The sequence below is a fragment of the Rattus rattus genome, chromosome 11 (assembly GCF_011064425.1).
Source record: "Rattus rattus isolate New Zealand chromosome 11, Rrattus_CSIRO_v1, whole genome shotgun sequence".
In the NCBI taxonomy this organism is placed as follows: domain Eukaryota; kingdom Metazoa; phylum Chordata; class Mammalia; order Rodentia; family Muridae; genus Rattus; species Rattus rattus.
The window spans coordinates 7,592,979-7,610,248 of NC_046164.1; the positions used below are offsets into that span (position 1 = coordinate 7,592,979).

Here is a 17,270-nt window from a genome sequence, read left to right on the forward strand (position 1 = left end):
TGAGGTGAAAGTAAGGGCACTGAGAGAACTCAATGAACAGATTGAATTCCCCTTCAGACACAGAATTCCCAGTCTCCAATAGCCATTTAAGGGCAACGCAGGCAGAGAGTTACTGTATCCTTTAAAATTCCATAATGAGACTCAATGGTAGGGGATGCTGTAAATAGACCCATCCCTGGGCACTGGATGGATCCGTTTCCATATGGAACTTTCTATGCAACTCAGAATGTATTCCACACAGCAGTTTCAGGGTTTAGACAGAACAGAGAGTGAGCTCACTAGAAGCCAATCCTGAGAGGATTCTGTGTAGTGGAGATAACACTGGCTGACATAAGAACACATGCAGAAGAGCTGTCCCTGGTTCAAACCCAGCTCTGCCTCTCTCAGAATCCTGAGGTCACTCACACTCCTAAGGCTCCATTCATTGCTCGTGTGTAAAGTAAAAACAACACAGATTGAATCCATAATCTAAAAGCCCACAATCTACACGGACCCCAGATTCCAACCTTTTGGAGCGCTAACATAACACCATAGCAGAAAATTCCATATTGGAGCAAACTCACACAACAGGTCACAGTCAAATTCTAGGAGCATTAAAATCACATATTGGATAGATCTCACTATCAGACCATAGTCAAATACTGGGAACATCGAGAATATTGCAGAAAGTCATTTTCAGGATATATGTATATGTGTACGTATATGCATATGATGTACATGTATATAAATGAATTATATACGATTATGTGCTTAGATTTGAGTCTCATCTCTAACATAGACTCATCACTTATTTGCAAATACTCAAAATTACGAAAAAAAATCCATATCTGAAAAAATTCTCATCTCAAGCATGTTGGCTAAGGGATGCTCAGACCGTAGGACACAAACTCTAAAGGCAGTTTGAGACAAGGATGGTGACTCCCACGGTCACCATGTGAATGATGTCATCATCTCCCTTAGAGATAAATGCCTCAGAGACCTGCCCGAGGCCAGCGGATGAGCGAAGATTTGAATTGAAAGTTTATTTTCTTGGCCATGAAGCGCTGTTACCAAACCTTACAGTTTTCTGCACATGTGTCAGTATTTGTCTTATAAATACCTTAGTGCCTTCCGCCTCTTCGTTTGACACATTTTTATTTGAACTGAAGCAAGGAAATCTAAGTCCAAACACCACCCCCCTGGTTTTTTAATGCTTATCCCACACCTGGGGCTACTATCGCCTCCTGGTGAGATCACAAATACAGAAGTGTTATAGAAACAATTAAAATTTCACAAGAATATGATTTTGAGTGAAGACCACACAGAAAAGTGGACAAACTTCTGAAGGCAGGCTCTGTTCTGTACCTAACAATGAACCCAAAGCAAGGTACTCTGCCATTTTGATAGTAAAAGGAATGGCAGTGTATCAGGGGTGTGTGTGTGTGTGTGTGTGTGTGTGTGTGTGTGTGTGTGTGTGTGTGTGTGTGTGTAAGAGGCAGAGAGTAAGAGGGCTGCTGAAGGAAGATGAAGAGAAAGACAGAGATGAGAGAGACAGAGAAAAACTTTAAAATGAGAAATTTAGAGACTTTAAAATGTCAGTGTAGGCAGATGCCAAATCTTAATACACTAGGTGTATTGGATACCTGATAACACTATTTTTTTCAAACGTGGTAGTGTTATTTTTATTACAACAGAGAAACCTGCCTTCTAACTCAAAGTGAACACCCATCCTAATATTTCTAGGCACTAAATTCAAGTTAGGGACGAGCAAGCCTATACTGGAGACTAATGAAACACTGAATGGGAGGAGGAGGCCATCACCACCCCTCTTCATAGAACCAGGAGGGGGACAGACTAGTTCTAGTTCTCCCTGATTTCTCTTCCTCTGCTCCTAAATAAACGGTTCTTCCATGAATGTCTCCTTGTAAAAACTGACACCCTAAGACGCTGCGAACAGACCTGGCCTCCTGCTCACCAGGGTCATTACATTTGCCAAAACCTCTGAAAGGAAATCAGCACATTGAAAACAAACGGAGTTGGGGGGGTAAGACATCCTGATTTCCCAGCTGTTCTGCTTCATGACAAAAAAGACAAGCCAGATGCTCCTAACAACGCCTGATGAGACAAATACATTGTCAGCTTAAAAAAAAAATCATCTCCAAGTGACACAGGTTCACAGGCATTGTGACATTGGGACATTGACTATCTCCAACCATTTCAACTTAATAGTCTTTGGGTGTCCATTAGGCACCATGAGGCCTTTAGGAACAGAGGACCTGCAGACAATCCAGACACAGGTTCCTTCTATTGCTAATGTTACAGATCAGCCCTGTGAGTGACTGGGAGCCCCTGGAAGAGCTTCTGCATGCAGGCGAGTGCTATGCACGAATTTGGAGCACAGAATTGTGTGACTGGAATAAGATAGTCTATAGGGCTCGAAAATACTGTTAAGGAGGCCAGAGTTTATCCTATTAAAAATGACCATAGGTAACATTTATATAGGCGGTTTAACCAATGAGGAGGTTTGTACCATATCTAGCATAGAGATGGAGACCGGAACTAGAGATAGAGACATTGTTTGCAGAGAAACAAGCAGACGGAGGCAGATTAGAAGCAATGAAAGCTGCCAAGCACAGCTGCAAAGACAAGAGGGAGGGAGGGAAGGAGGACCGCCTTGCAGACGCATGGCTGCCACTGATGGGCACAGTACAGAAGGTCAGGCCAGGTTCATTGACTAGGGGTCGTTCACCTCTGAATACATTGAATGTGGGCGTCTTGGGAACAATTATCTAAGTAGACAAGGGGAAATCACGAGGACCTGGTGCTACCCTCGTGAAGAAGGGAGAGCTAATATTTTATGTTTCATCCTGATATTACCAAAAATGGAAGACACCATTTCTTAATGCAAAATTCTAAACTCAAAAACCATCATTGCCTCTGTCTGAGATTTGCTGTGTACTTAAGCTTAGGTTTAATGAAGGATTTTGAAGAGGAAAATTAATGTTATTAGAATTTAAAATCGTATTGGAATCTCTATGATGATGTTGGGATTGAGGCCATTTTTATTTATTTTATGCAGTTCCTCACCTAAAATCATTTACCAGACTTTCTTGTGGTCGGATAAATGATTCAGAATTACAGTGATTTAGAGGAAGTGAGATTCTCTCTAGTGATGAACAAGGTACTTTGATGAACTACTTCCAACCCTATGAAGACACTAAAGATGTGAGTGTCAGTCAACTGGTTAAAACCTATTTGAAAATAATGGTGAATATGGAAGTGGTTGGTTTTAGGATTTTTTTTTCTGAGTTCCTGGATCTGAAGTAGTGGCGATTGTCCTGCTTCGGCCTCCCAAGTGCTGGAAATGCAGGTATAACCATCCTTCCTGGCTGAATTTAGGTCCCTTTTACTCACACTGTAAAATCAATTTGTGCTCAGTTCCATGCCAATGTCATTTTCTTCACAAGAAACTAAAAGCCTCATCAAAGGTTCTAGTGCAGTGGTTCTCAACCTTCCTAATGCTACACTCCTTTAATACAGTCCCTCATACTGTGGTGACCCCCAACCACAAAATTATTTTTGTTGCTATTTCATAACTATAGTGTTGCTACTGTTATAGAACACAATGTAAACATTTTTTTGGAGATAGCTGTTTGCTTAAGGGGTTGTAACCCACAGATAGAACCTCTGTTCTAAAGTGATGAGGGGACCCATTGCAACCAGGAGCCATAAGGTGAGAGCCATAGCTGTGTCTCACTGGGACAGAGGGATGTAAGTAGGTTTGTGTTCTATAGGTGCCTAGTTTCCACCACATTCTTCCCTCTTGAGTGGTTCTCTGGGGTAACATGCTTTGATGGTTACTGGTAGAGAGAAATGGACACACAGAGATTAGGTTTGTAAGAAGAACTTAATTAAGAGAGTTACGATAGATAAAGCGTTTATTAAGCTGAAATGGCAAATCTTCATCTGCTTAAAAACCATTTAATTCATCGTTGTTCTACTTAATAGCTAATGAAGTATTGGGCTGTTTCTATGGAATGTGAGAGCTTAATTTCTGGCCTTTAGTATTCGAGGTAAAGTTGGGGAATTTAATACATCACAAGAGTCAGAGGCTTTAGAGATGAAAAGAACTTAGAAGTCACCTTGCTAAAACTCAGCAGTGCAGGTACCCTGAAAGCAGGACACGTATTAATCACAGAGTGGAGCAAAGTAACTGTAGTAGAGAAATTTTACAGCCATCAACCTAATCAGTGGACTGCAATAAAGCAGTGATATCCTGTATCTCCAGTACAATACATCAAAAGTAGAAAGAACCATCCTTACCCCCCGAATGAGAAATTACCAAATGGCCCCCAAGCAAGCAAGAATCCACACGTATCTGAACAGTTCTCTTCAAAAGTATTAGTGAACGGCTGGGGAGGTAGCTTGCTGCACAAGTACAAGACCTAAGTTTAAATGCCAGCACTCATGTTAACAAGCCAGGCATGGTCTTGTGTGTATCTCTGTATCTGTAACCCAAGTGCTGTAGGCATGGAGATTGGAAGGTCTATGAGGCTCACTGGCTGTCAGCCGGGCCCAAAACTGTAAGCACCAGGTTCAAGAAGAGTGGGTGATAGGGATGGACACATGACGCCCTCCCCTCGCCTCTCTGCAAGTGCAAAGTTCTGTCGCTGGAACCTAGAGGCTCTATTTTGGGAGAGTCACTTATGAGTAATACCTCAATGTATCTCTTGTAAAATTGCAATTCCAGTTGATGTCAACAAGAAATATCTTGGGTTATTACAAGTATGGTTTTTTTTCTTGGAAAAGTAACAATGGTGAATATTAAAGAGTCTTTCCGTGTTACTTTTAACCCTTACTAAGAGTGAGGGCTGGTAATGTGGCCCAGTGGGTAAAGGAGCCTGCTACTGAGAATAGCCTGACAACTTGAGTTTCACCCTGGGACTCACATGGCAGAGAGACAACTAGTGCTCAGAAGTTGTCCTCTGACATATGGTAGATTTACACTGGCACATATGTGCTCTCGTGGGCACACATATACACTTCCATAAGCACAATCAATCAATGCAATAAAAATTTTAAAATAAAGATCGGGAGTTTGTAGATGAGTCTGAGAGATGGGAAAACCTGGCCTTTGAAATCCATTTCTGTGTTAGCTTAGGGACTCCCAGAAAGCTGCTGTGCCCCAATCTCGTGTGCAAAATAAAATTACTTAAAAACAGATCCTTGCCTTAGATATTATAACAATGGTGCTCATAAGGGTGTGCAGTGGGATAGCTATCTATCGTGATCGAGTGACACGAGGTATCTGAAGTATTAGAAAGCTCAGAAATAGCCTTGCTTTGTGGCACGGTGCAAAGCCAACTCCTACCCTCTGAATCACACCAAAGAAACACGTTACCGAACTGGGGGTGGTCGTGTGTGATCTTGTAGATGATGTCATCGGCTCTGACACCTGGAGCTTGAGCCCGCAAGATTCGGTTGGTGATCTTCAGCATCCCCCCTTCCGGAACCCACACCATTGAGTTAGTCACAAGCCGCAGAGCTCTGTCATTCTGCAATGAGATAAAGGTACAGCACTGGGTCCATACATACTCAGAGAGATGGCTCCTCAGAAACGCAAGCCATAGGGGCTTATCGCTGCTAAAGTTCATCTCACAGGGGAGAGCAGTTCACACTGCCAGTCATGTGTGGACTCTGTGTGCAGAGTATGTGAATATGTCGGTGTATACTTAACACTTTATTCTTTTTTTTTTTTTTTTTTTCCGAGCTGGGGACCAACCCAGGGCCTTGGCGCTTCCTAGGTGGCGCTCTACCACTGAGCCAAATCCCCAGCCCCGGTGTATACTTAAATGCATTCATATTCTATCTTTTCATTTATCTTCTACTATTCAGGAAACTAAGCCTTTCCCCTCTTTCTTTGTTTTGTCTTTCTGTCTTTTGGTCCTCATCCACACACAGTATGCCAGTTCCGTGTCTAGATTAAGTAACTAAAAACATCCCAACTGCAGAGCATGCAGCCTAGTGGGAGAGACTGGAAGAAACAGATGTTTCACAATGACACTCTGCAAGAAGCTTGAGGGAGCTCTCAGGAATAAAGGACGGAGGTTTCAGACAGATTTTCCAAAGAAAATAGCATTTCATTTATGAGGAACAAAAACAATGGCTTTCTAAAAAGGAAGGTAAGGCAACAGATTCTAGGCAGACGCATGAGCAAAGGCAAAGATGGAGACAAATGCCCAAATGCTTGGTACCAGTAGAACTTAGGCAGCTAAAAATGGTGAGATCAAAAGTGACAACATCCTAAGGGAGGAAGGAGGAGGAGGAGGAGGAGAGGAATAAGAGGAGGAGGAGGAGGAAGAGGAGGAGGAGGAGGAGGAAGGAGGAGAAGAAGAAGAGGAAGAAGAAGAGGAAGAGGAAGAAGAAGAAGAAGAAGAAGAGAAGAAGAAGAAGAAGAAGAAGAAGAAGAAGAAGAAGAAGAAGAAGAAGAAGAAGAAGAAGAAAGAAGGAGGAGGAGAAGCAGCGGCAGCATTTGCTGCCTCCACCATGCTGAAGTCTCTAACTTACAGGCATATGGGGAGGACATGAGAATGTTTAGGGAAGACAATGGGATGAACAGAATGAGGAGATAATCAGCCTGTTACAGAAAGATGGATTCCAAGGCCAAGAAACTGCAGTGACTAACGCTGGATGAAGGGGCCATCACAGACAACATTCTATATATCCATGCAAAGGCACAGAAGAGAGAAGATGAAGGCCTGCAAGGGGACAGCTGCAGGAGGAAGGAAGAGTAAGAGTCCATTAAAGAGGCAGTCAACAGACTCATGATGTAGAGTGAGGACAGCAATAGCTGGGAGCATCCTGGCGAACATGGACTCACTGCCCAGCACTCCAGGGAAGACAACTGTTGTAACGGTTGAGGCCCACACCATTACAAAGCACTGCCAGTCCTATTTCATGCACCCTCTTCCTAAGCCCCACAGTTGACATCTTCCCAAGAACAATATTAGTGAGGCTGCCTGTGCTCTAGTCTCAAACGTCACAAACAAGGAGACCCAACATTTTTAAGTTGGGTATTTTATAAGGGATGGTTTTCCACAGTCTGCTTCTTTCAAATATACCAGTAAACCACAGAGCAAACACAATCTCACAGGAGGGTGCACTTCAGAAGGGGTGGGACCGGTGTTCAGCAGTTACTTGGCATGAATAGTTCACCTGCAGGTGGTAGTGATGGCGATTTCCACCACCACACCTGGACACCCCCAAATGGGTCCTTCCTACCTTGATGAATGTTCTACCGCAAAATTCCAGAAAACCTTCTCCTTCCGAAATGGTTACAGCATATTATTTACAGAAACAAGGAAGGCACGTCTAAATAACTAAAGCATTATATAATGTGCCAAAGTCCTGAGAGCAAAGGTTGTCATTGAGACAGTTTTATATAACACAATACACTAGGGCCTGGGGTCTCTAATTGCTAGAAATTTTCTAACAAAAGCAGTTTAGTCAACTTTGACTTTGGTTGTAGAGATCAATTATGCACCAATAACCACATTATTGGAATAATCAGGCAACGTAGCTTTCATATTCCAAGCCAGTAAGTACTGTGACCTCAGCACACAATCCCTGGACAGCTCTCCGCTGTGTCTTTATCTCCACCACCCTTTATCAGTGTAATTGTCTATGGCTCCTGGGAAGTCTGCAACCATTTAGGACACAGTGCATCTTGCAAGTCAATGCTCAGAACAGTATGTTCTAGTAGCAGCTGGAAGCCCATTAGGATTTAAAATATATCTCAGGTCCTATATCAGATCTGCTGAATAAGGCCTCCTAAATCAGAATATTCACTTTTTAAATAGCCTAGAAGGTATGCAGGTGTGCCAATTCCAGCCCAGGATACTCTGCAATGTTCTGAATGTTTGTTTCTTCTTAAAATATAATGCTGTCATTTTTCAATTATTCTTTTTAGGAGTTAAGAAGAAACAATTACTAGGAATAGGACATATAATACTTGACATCCACAAAGTTGCAGAATAGAAGGTTTCAATCATCAAATTCCCACTGAAATTTTAATTTTACAAAAGACAATGCTTTTACAGGAATCATAACTGAGAGGGTCTAACATCTTGATGGAGAAAAAAAATCCAAGAATAGATAGATGTATTGGAGAAAATTAGTTAAGTTCCATTTTCCTCTAAGACAATATAGCTTAGTGTTTGGAGAGAGCCTTTCTGTCCCACTATTCCCACAGGGGAGACATGAGAATCTTTGGCTTCAGGATATAGCATCTAAGGCTCAAATCCTGAGCTATCTAAATGTTGTAGGACTTCTAGGAGCACTGGGGAAGGAAGTAGGATTTTTAGTAACAATCCTGTAGAACTCAACAAATAGCAAAAAGTCACAGTAGTCAGCTCATGAAATCCACCAAGAGCCCTGTCCATGAACCATATTCTAGTTGTAGCTTCCCCATTTAAATGGCTGAATTGGAGGTTTCGAAAGCCCACACCATTCCCAATAAACTTTTTCTGCACTGTACTTGTAGATAAGGATGTAAGTAAGCTCTTGGCTACTGTTCCAGCACTAGGCCTGCCTGTCTGCTGCCAGGATTCCCTACCATAATGGCTGCCTTAGTCACTGTTCTATTGCTGTGAAGAGATATCGTGACCAATGCAATACTTATAAAAGAAAGCATTTAACTGAGGGCTCGCTTACAGTTTCAGAAGTTTAGTCCATTATCACCATGTGGATCACCATGTCTGTTATCACAGGTGTGGAGTTGGAGAAGTACCTGAGAGCCACACCCTGATCCAAGGTGGTGGTGTGTGTGAGGGGGGAACTAAACCAGATATGGGCTTTAAAACTTCAAAGCCCACCCCCAGTGATACACTTCCTTCAACAAGGCCACGCCTCCCAATCCTTCTAATCCTTTCAAACGGTGCCACTCCCTGATGACTCAGCATTCAAATACATGAGCCTATGCGGGCCATTCTTATTCAAACCACCACAATGGCATAGACTTAGTCCCTAAAACTCTTTCCTCTATAACTTGCCTTGGTCACAGTGCCTAATACAGCAATAGAAAAGTAACTAAGACACTCCCCAAATAGCCAATAAACACTGGCAGTATTCCTGTCACAGCCCCTGTCACAGCCAGGCTTCTATGCTTCAGTGACAGTGCACATAAGACTCTTTAGACATTACACACTCAATAGATAGCCTTGAACACATCAGCGCACTGTCATAGGGAGGATGGAGCCTTTCACAAAGCTAGGCTCCAAGAGAAGGCCCCAAATCCTCAACTACTCCAAAGAAAAGGAATGGGTGTGTACAGAGACTATCACTTCAGATGAACTTCAAAATCTATAACGGGAACTGAGTACTGAAAGTCTTCTTCACAGGAAGCCAAGCAGTGCTTGCTCAAATGCAGGATTTTGAGGAACACAGTGAAGATGAACAATGAAACATGACGACAGTATAGGGAGAAGATAAATCTACAGGGCCCAGCTCTAAAGAGATGGACTGCATGACGGAGAGTGCAAAGCAATAATATCAAAGACACAGGAGCTACAAGTGGGCCCAGACAGCAAAGTAAACATGAATTAAAAGCACAGTGGAAAGTCCACCAGCCATTAAAAAATTACCTAGCAGAAATCCGGAGCTAGATAATAAAACTCAAAGCTAGAATTAAAAACTCAAGAGAGCTTCAATGGAAGGTCCCATTGAAAGAGAGAAAAAAGTAATCAGCAAGCCGCAAAGAAATCACATGAAACCATCCAGACTCAGAACACAAAAGAAAAAGGAGAAGAGGCATAAAGGACAAACTCTTTGTGTACGGAAATAATGTCAGAAAACCTTCCAAACCTGAGGTGGGAGATGCTTGCCCAAATCACTGAAGCTCAGAATGCCAAGCAAATTAAACCTGAAGAAATCTTCACATGATGGTCAAGTTTCCAAAAGTTAACACGAAGAGAATTCTGCAACACATGGGAACTGCATCCACCTGACTGGCTCTAGATGACGCAGCAGGGACTCTGTGTGCCCGGAGAGTGGTGTTATACAGTAAAGCAATGAAAGATAACGTGGCAAACCAAGAATAATTCACTGGCAAAGCTGCCATTCATAAACGAAGACTTTCTGAACAAATCATAGTTAATACAGCTGACTACAAGTTGGCCCGTCTGACAAGAAATGCTGAGCTCTGCGAGTTGAAAGGAAAGGATGTTAATTAGCAATGCGAAAACACGGAAGTAGAAAACTCATACACAGAGTGCAAGTAGAGGTAAAGCCTGTTAAAACCATGGACTCAACCAACAGCAGGCTGGAAACACTGAGCAAAAACTGTTGTCTCTCTTTTGAACAGGCTCAGCCTATGTCTCCCTACACAATACTCTGCATGTGAGTGCGTGCACGCGTGCATGTTCATATTTGTATAGCATCTTTATTGCTAGGAATGGTTGCAGTAAGTCTTTAAAAGGCAAAAGTACTAAAGACGATCAGTGACCATAGAAATTTGTTAGTAGTTCTGTTGACATGGAAAAACATAAATTGCGACACGAACAGCCTATCAGGGGTCAAGGACTCATATAAGTAGAAAGGAATGCGTGACTGAAAATAATGTATCCATTTAAGATGGACTAGTGTAAAGTCAAGGCTATATGTAAACTTCATGGTAAATCGGTAGCAGGTATGGAAAAGACAAAGAGATAAGAATCCATACACCCAGCCCCCCTGTAAGCCATTGCATACACACAGTATTCATCATTCATTCATTATACACACAGTATTCATCATTCATTCATTATAATGAAGAGGGAATCCTACAATCATGACAATGTGGATGAATTTAGAGTACACTCAGCTAGAAGAAATTATCCAAACACAGGAAGAAGACAAAAAGTTTTAACTCTTAAATATATAGAGCTTTTAAGCTCCATGCATTGCTTTGAAAAAGAAATAGTAATCTTCATATTCATCTTGATCATGGCTGTTTTTACTGTTTTCTCTTGGGAAAAGGACTGGGAATATTCGAGAAGAAATGGACAGAAAACTGCGACATCTTTTCTATAGATCATAGGTACAAAAGCCAACCCTTACAGTAATCTCCCCCTAATTGGTGACATTTTGGAACTTCTTTTTCTCCTTATAGCTTTTGTCCACTGCATATCCTCATCAGCTCAATAAATTAGTTATTTTACTAGTTGAACAATCCTGCCCTCTGATGTTTTATGTATCCCTCAGAGTACATTAGCAGGCAATGAAATCCCAACGAGGAAATTTGAGGACATGATTAAAGCGGTGCTTTAAATTAAATAGTTCTTCTAATTCATTTCATAGAACAATAGGCGTACGAAAATGCTGGTAATAAAATTTAGCTGTTACATATTGTATTACAAGTAAAAATATTAACATTGTGAATAACAGTAAAAAGCACAACCTTCCATCCCTTAAAACGAAACAAAATCCCCTCACCAAATGAAAATGGAGTCATAAATAATGAAGCTTTAGCTCTTATGATACCATAGCCCAATTCCGGGCCCAAATATTCCAGATCAAAGTCTTCAAAACTCGACTGTTTAGCAAACGGCTAGTTGGCTAGTCTTTCCCTGCTCCTCCACTTATTCTGTAAACGTATACCTTCATTTTCAAGAGCTCATTTACACCATAGACTTAACATTCTGGTGCTGCAGGGCGCTAAGGACTTGAGAGGAGAAACGAGTGGTATAGAAGGTATGAGGTGAAACGCACCGGCAGGAGGATGACAGGGAAGATAACCAGATGGCTTTGGGCTGTCAACAAAGAGGGTCGCCATTTCAGGGCAGGAGCATGCAACCTTTGCTTGGGGTAGATTCCAATATTTAGAAGTCCAGTAAACGTTTCCTCAGTGAATGTCTCATGGGAAAATGGATACAACAAACTCAATAGCCCCTCCCCACCACCCCTGCAAGAAGAAAAACGGATATTTGGAAAGGATTTAGCTGTATTTATCCATCTACCAAGCATTCTTACACCACTGACATTTGAAGTTCACGCAAATAATTGTATCGAACTGTGTCCCCATAAAAAGCCCCAGCGAGAGGCATGAATGGAATGGGATGCAATACTGTAGGGTATTTTAAGCTACACAGATGCAATCCCACAGTAGAAAGGGCTCTCGGAGACAGCTTTTCAACCCGTTCTTGCTGTGGCACTGGGGGGAATCTTAAACATTAAAGCCTTAGCTAGCAGCAGAAAAGAACTCTTCAAACATCAAAGGAGATCAGGAAGGTTGCCAGACTGGCTTTGCCTAAGTGGAAAGAAGGTACGGTTTTCTAGGCGCATCAGAGTCATTGGAAAAGGAGGTTCTTCCTTGGGAATCCAACGAAAGAGCCATCTACCAGAGCTGACTCTCGCCTGCCCACACCGTAGCCCTTGCAGGATGTGGAACTTTGTTAGAAGCATATATCTATAACAGGCTTGGGTTTGTCGAGCTACTTAATTAACCCAATTAATGAAAACCTGTTCAGCAGAGCATTCTTTAATACTCTTTAATCCCCCCCCTTCTGTCTCTTGCCCCAGTAAAACATGTTTCGACATCATTTCTGATTCTATTCTCCCCACAGTAGCTCAGCAAACTCCTGGGAGTGGCAGTCGAGTTTATTCTCCGCCAGGCCAAGTCTGGGTGAAGTGGTATAGAACTTGAAGAACAGGACCGAACTCACAATTCCTTCCCTCAGCCCCAAAGAACCACACCAGCATCAGCAGAGTTGCCCTGAGCACTTGGTACCTGGCAGGAACCATCTGGGAGACGGAGACGTCGCCACCCATCTTGCTCAAGCCGTTTCACCCGTCCAACAAAAACAGATAAAACTAAATTAACGCTTCCTCTTACAAAGTTTCCTTCTATTCCTTCATTGGAGAAAGAACAGGAAAACAGGCTAATGGTTCCACTGAACAAAGAAAGGAAGTCGCTTGTGTATCTATTCATAAGAGATTACAACATCCTTGTCCATTCCATTAACCAGCTAGATATCAGCAAGTCTCCAGATTTAACACACGGGTAGCCTCAGGGAGAGAATCCTCATGCCCGTCTTCAGAAATGGCTCTCAGAATGAGAGCAATTCTATCCAACTACATACCCACCAGTCACTCTAACACACGAGGCCAGTTTTATTTCCGGGGCCCAGTAGACCTATGAGTATAAATAGCTTCTCTTATAATAAGCTGTGGTGAATCCAGAGGGAAGATTCTAGAAGGCTTGGGGCCTTCTTGCTTGGATAGGACATAGAGAAAACGAATACCTTTTTGTCTTCATTTAATCCATCAGGGGAATGAGCCTATCTATGCCTAAAATATTAGAAACCTCAGGCCGGCATGGAAGGGCCTCCTGGGTAAGTGTGGGAGGCAGGCACATTTGAAATGAAATCTTCGCTCACGTGCTGAAAACCTTTGTGAGAATGCATATTTCTAAGTCTCTTCTTGTTTTAGTTCCCTCCTCCAGTAAGTAAGAGATAATTGTACAAATACCACAGAATGAATGGGAAGATTAAAAGGAATAATTCACATCAAGTTTTAGTGTTCGGTAAATGTTAAAAAACAGAGCAAACAAAAAGCCCTTCTACGAATGCTGTAATTTCCTTTAGAACAAGGGAGGCCGTACAACCAATACTCTGACCTTCCAGCAGAGCAGGATAAAAAGACCCAGAGGAAGGATACAAAGGAATATTTATTTGAATTCCTAAAATAAAAAGTAGTAGGCGTTTGCATACTGTAATCACGAATACAAACAAATTTATCATCAGTGCATTCGGACAGTGCCGAGGCTTAGGACACCAGTGTCACTGTTCTGAAGCACGGTCACAAGTCACCGTCTGGGTAGGGAGCCAGGGTGCTGCTACAGGGGACAGCGGAGGAGAAGGTGGCGGGAGAAAAGGTGCCACACGAACTCACTCTTCAGGAATGAGCAACGGACCCAGTAACGTCCTACATGGTGCACAGGTATAAGGCCTAGAAGCCCCCTTCCACCCTACACCCCCCCGTATAAAATTGTGCAGTACTCTGCGTAGAGCTCCACACACGGACTGGAACCGAGGATCGATAGGGAAGGCTCTGCTGAAGACTGCACTGAAGCTCACTGCAGACTCTGGTAGGAAACCAAGAGGGAAGAAAAGAAAACGTTCTGTATCTGTTAGACTCCATCTCTCCAGAACTGAACCTCACGCCCACGGGTGACCACGAGAGGGTGACAGTTAGGACTAGCCACTCGGTGGTCATCTGCCAGTTCTGCCGAACAATTAGCCTTCACACACTTCGCCTGTCTCCTGCCTCCACCACGGCTTCCAGCAGGAATAAATTAGAACGAGCGAGATTCGGGGAAAAGGCAGTATCTTACCTTGAATGGCTGTTGGTGGGAGAACAGCAGGTGACTTTAAAGTATGCTCAGAAAAATCCCTCTTTAGCTAAGCACTAATAACATCCCTGTGGATAGTGATATTTAGAATGAAAAGCCAAAAAAGTAAAATACTGTTTCCAAGTTTACTACCATGAGGAGAAGCGACTTGGAGACAAGTGAATGACAACGAGCTTTGAGAAATGCTGGCAGGAGTGTCTGCTCCTACACACGGTAGCTCAGGATCCTTCCGACATGACAAACATCTCATCTGCAGTGTCCAAGAACGTCTTTTACTGAACATGGACCAAACTATATAGAATGGCTCTGTAGTCATTTAAAAATTCCAGCGAAGGTCCATTTTATACAAAGCCCATGGTTTCACAAGTATTGTTAGGATGAAACACCAAGTAAATGCTAAGTGGCTAATACTACAGATCCTCATGGACATGGCACAACATACAGAGGTGGATGCCGGTGACTCAGAATGGGAAGCGTATGCCTGTCTGTCAGGATAGCTCCTGTGTTTCTCGACAGTTTCTTCCCATTCTTTCAGCTTGGCTAACAGAAGGTTTGGACTCACTCCATTTTATTAATTCAGATAATTAGACAGGGAGAATCTCATTTCATGAGCTGTTTTGAAAGGACACAGAGAAAGAGACACTTTGGTCCCCATGATCATAGTAGGCAGGGGACATTAAGAAGAACGGAGACAACACGGTTTCATGGCTGCAGGCCAATGGAGAACCTTTCAGAGCAACAGTGGATCTCTCAGACTATACTGACCTGGTGTATAAGATACTTTGCTGGGACAAATGAATGGGTACTTCATCACACCTAATGTTATGAGCATTACCAAAATAGTTCCACAAGTAAACCTTCACAGGTAGACACAAGAACACTGTCACCCTAGGGATGACTCCTACCTTGGGCACATTCTTCACACGAAACAGTATATTTTGGAAGGAGTGTCCGTCATTGGCCTGAAAGACTATAATATCAGATGTGCTGTCTGAGCCATCATGAGCATAGAGGAGGAGGCCCCTGGAGAGTTCATCCAGATGGAACTGATAAACCGAGGCCGCAGGGGCTGGAGGCATTTGGAGCAATTGGCCATGACGGGGAGGATCGAGGACATTCAGGACCACATCCTGGGGGTTGTCATCGTCCCGGATGTCAAGCAGCTGGGTGGTGATGGCCGCCCGCTCTCCTTTGCTGATGTGCAGAACCTCATTTCTCAGCACATACGGGGCCTGTGCAGTTGAAGGGAAGTGGAAAGAGGAGGCATTTAATAGGTTCATGCAGCAGACAAAACAGCAGTGTGTCTAATGGGGTTAAACTCCTTCAGGAAAATTACGGAAGTGCCGACACATTCCATGGTAAAATTATTTGTCAGAGGTATGGCGGGGCACAGTGACTGGGGTAATTCCACGCCTCTGGATTCTAGAGGTTTCTCAAGTCACTTCAGAACCAGTCTTGAGTAAATGCAATCTATAAGTGCTATTTGCTTCTAAGTTTCTAATTTCTCAGCCATCTTGGATTGCACACAGGTGCAGGAGAACACAGCTCAGTGTCACGAAACCCAATCAGATATCTGAATGCAAGAAAGACTAATAAGAGGTATGTAATTTGGGAGGTAGATGCTTGATTCTAGACCACATTGCAGCATGCTGACTCAGTGACATAATCCCACTCTCGGAATCCATGTTTCTACTAGTCCCTTTTGGTAATAGTCTTCTAGCTAGTTCATCCCTATTTTGACAGAGCCCCACCCCAAGTCAACTTAGAAAGCAAGACAAGATTCGAGATCCTGGCGTGGTAAGACAACCGCCTACCTAATTGTTATGACGCTGCTAACACAACAAAAGTTAATATGTTTTCTTAAGAATTGTCGGTTTGTTCCTATTATCTTAGTAAGCAGACAAAATGTTCTTTTACAGAAATAAAAGTTAATGACCACAGCAGGGAACACAGGCACACACACAGGCACAGGGGGATGGAAGAGAGGAAGGGATGGGGAAAGGGGTGATAGTGTGGGGGAGGGGGAGAGGACAGAGGGGGGGGGAGGGAGGAGGGAGAGGAGAGAGAGAGAGAGAGAGAGAGAGAGAGAGAGAGAGAGAGAGAGAGAGAGAGAGAGAGAGATCAGCAAGCAGGCCAGAAGCCAAAGGAAACATTATCTTAGATTTTATGTTTGAAGTTCATCTGTCCAGGATTTTTCAGAAACACCGCCTTCTACAACCCAAATGGCTTTTAAAACCACACAGCACCCCACTCCCAGCTTCCTGGAAGCCACGATTGTCCATCAATGTAATATGTATCTGGTCTGCCACTTAAAAAAAAATCACACAATGTCAAAATGCAGGGAGAACTCTAACACTGTGTGTGAGTTCATACAGAGAAATGAACAGACCCTCACATTCTGAAACATGAAGGATCGAGGGTGATATCAAGGGGCTGGAGAGATGGCTCAGTGGTTAAGAGCACTGATTGCTCTTCTAGAGATCCTGAGTTCAATTCCCAGCAACCACATGGTGGCTCACAACCATCTGTAACACAATCTGATGCTCTCTTTTGGTGTGTCTGAAGAGAGTGACAGGGTACACACTTATATAAATAAATAAAATCTTTTTTTTAAAAAAATAAAAAGGGTGATATCAAAGTCTATAAACAGAAAACTGCAAATCTACTACTTACATAAGAAAACCCCAGGTCAACAGGACAGTAAAACATTGCACACCCTTAAAATAATTGAAAATAAGTTAAACTTCTTTCCAGAATTCCAGCTTCGTAAAGTTAAAATGATAAAGGCATATCCTATGATGAATAATACCAAAATATGCAATTATTATTTTTTGTTCCTTTGACTGTGGAGAAACGAGCAGAACCAAGGGAATTGTGGGATACGCCATCTCAGAGTAAAGGTTTG

At 42.8% G+C, this 17,270-nt stretch overlaps 1 protein-coding gene across 1 annotated transcript in view; it reads right to left on the reverse strand.

Annotated features, from left to right (window-relative positions):
* Window positions 1-17,270, reverse strand: part of Fras1 (Fraser extracellular matrix complex subunit 1) — a 250,306-nt gene that overhangs the window by 108,173 nt on the left and 124,863 nt on the right. Inside the window, exons 28-29 of the mRNA XM_032916779.1 lie at window positions 15,271-15,597; window positions 5,381-5,534 (exon numbers count right to left, since the gene is read on the reverse strand). Coding sequence (XP_032772670.1) covers window positions 5,381-5,534; window positions 15,271-15,597 — 481 coding nt within the window. The remainder of the gene's footprint in view (window positions 1-5,380; window positions 5,535-15,270; window positions 15,598-17,270) is intronic.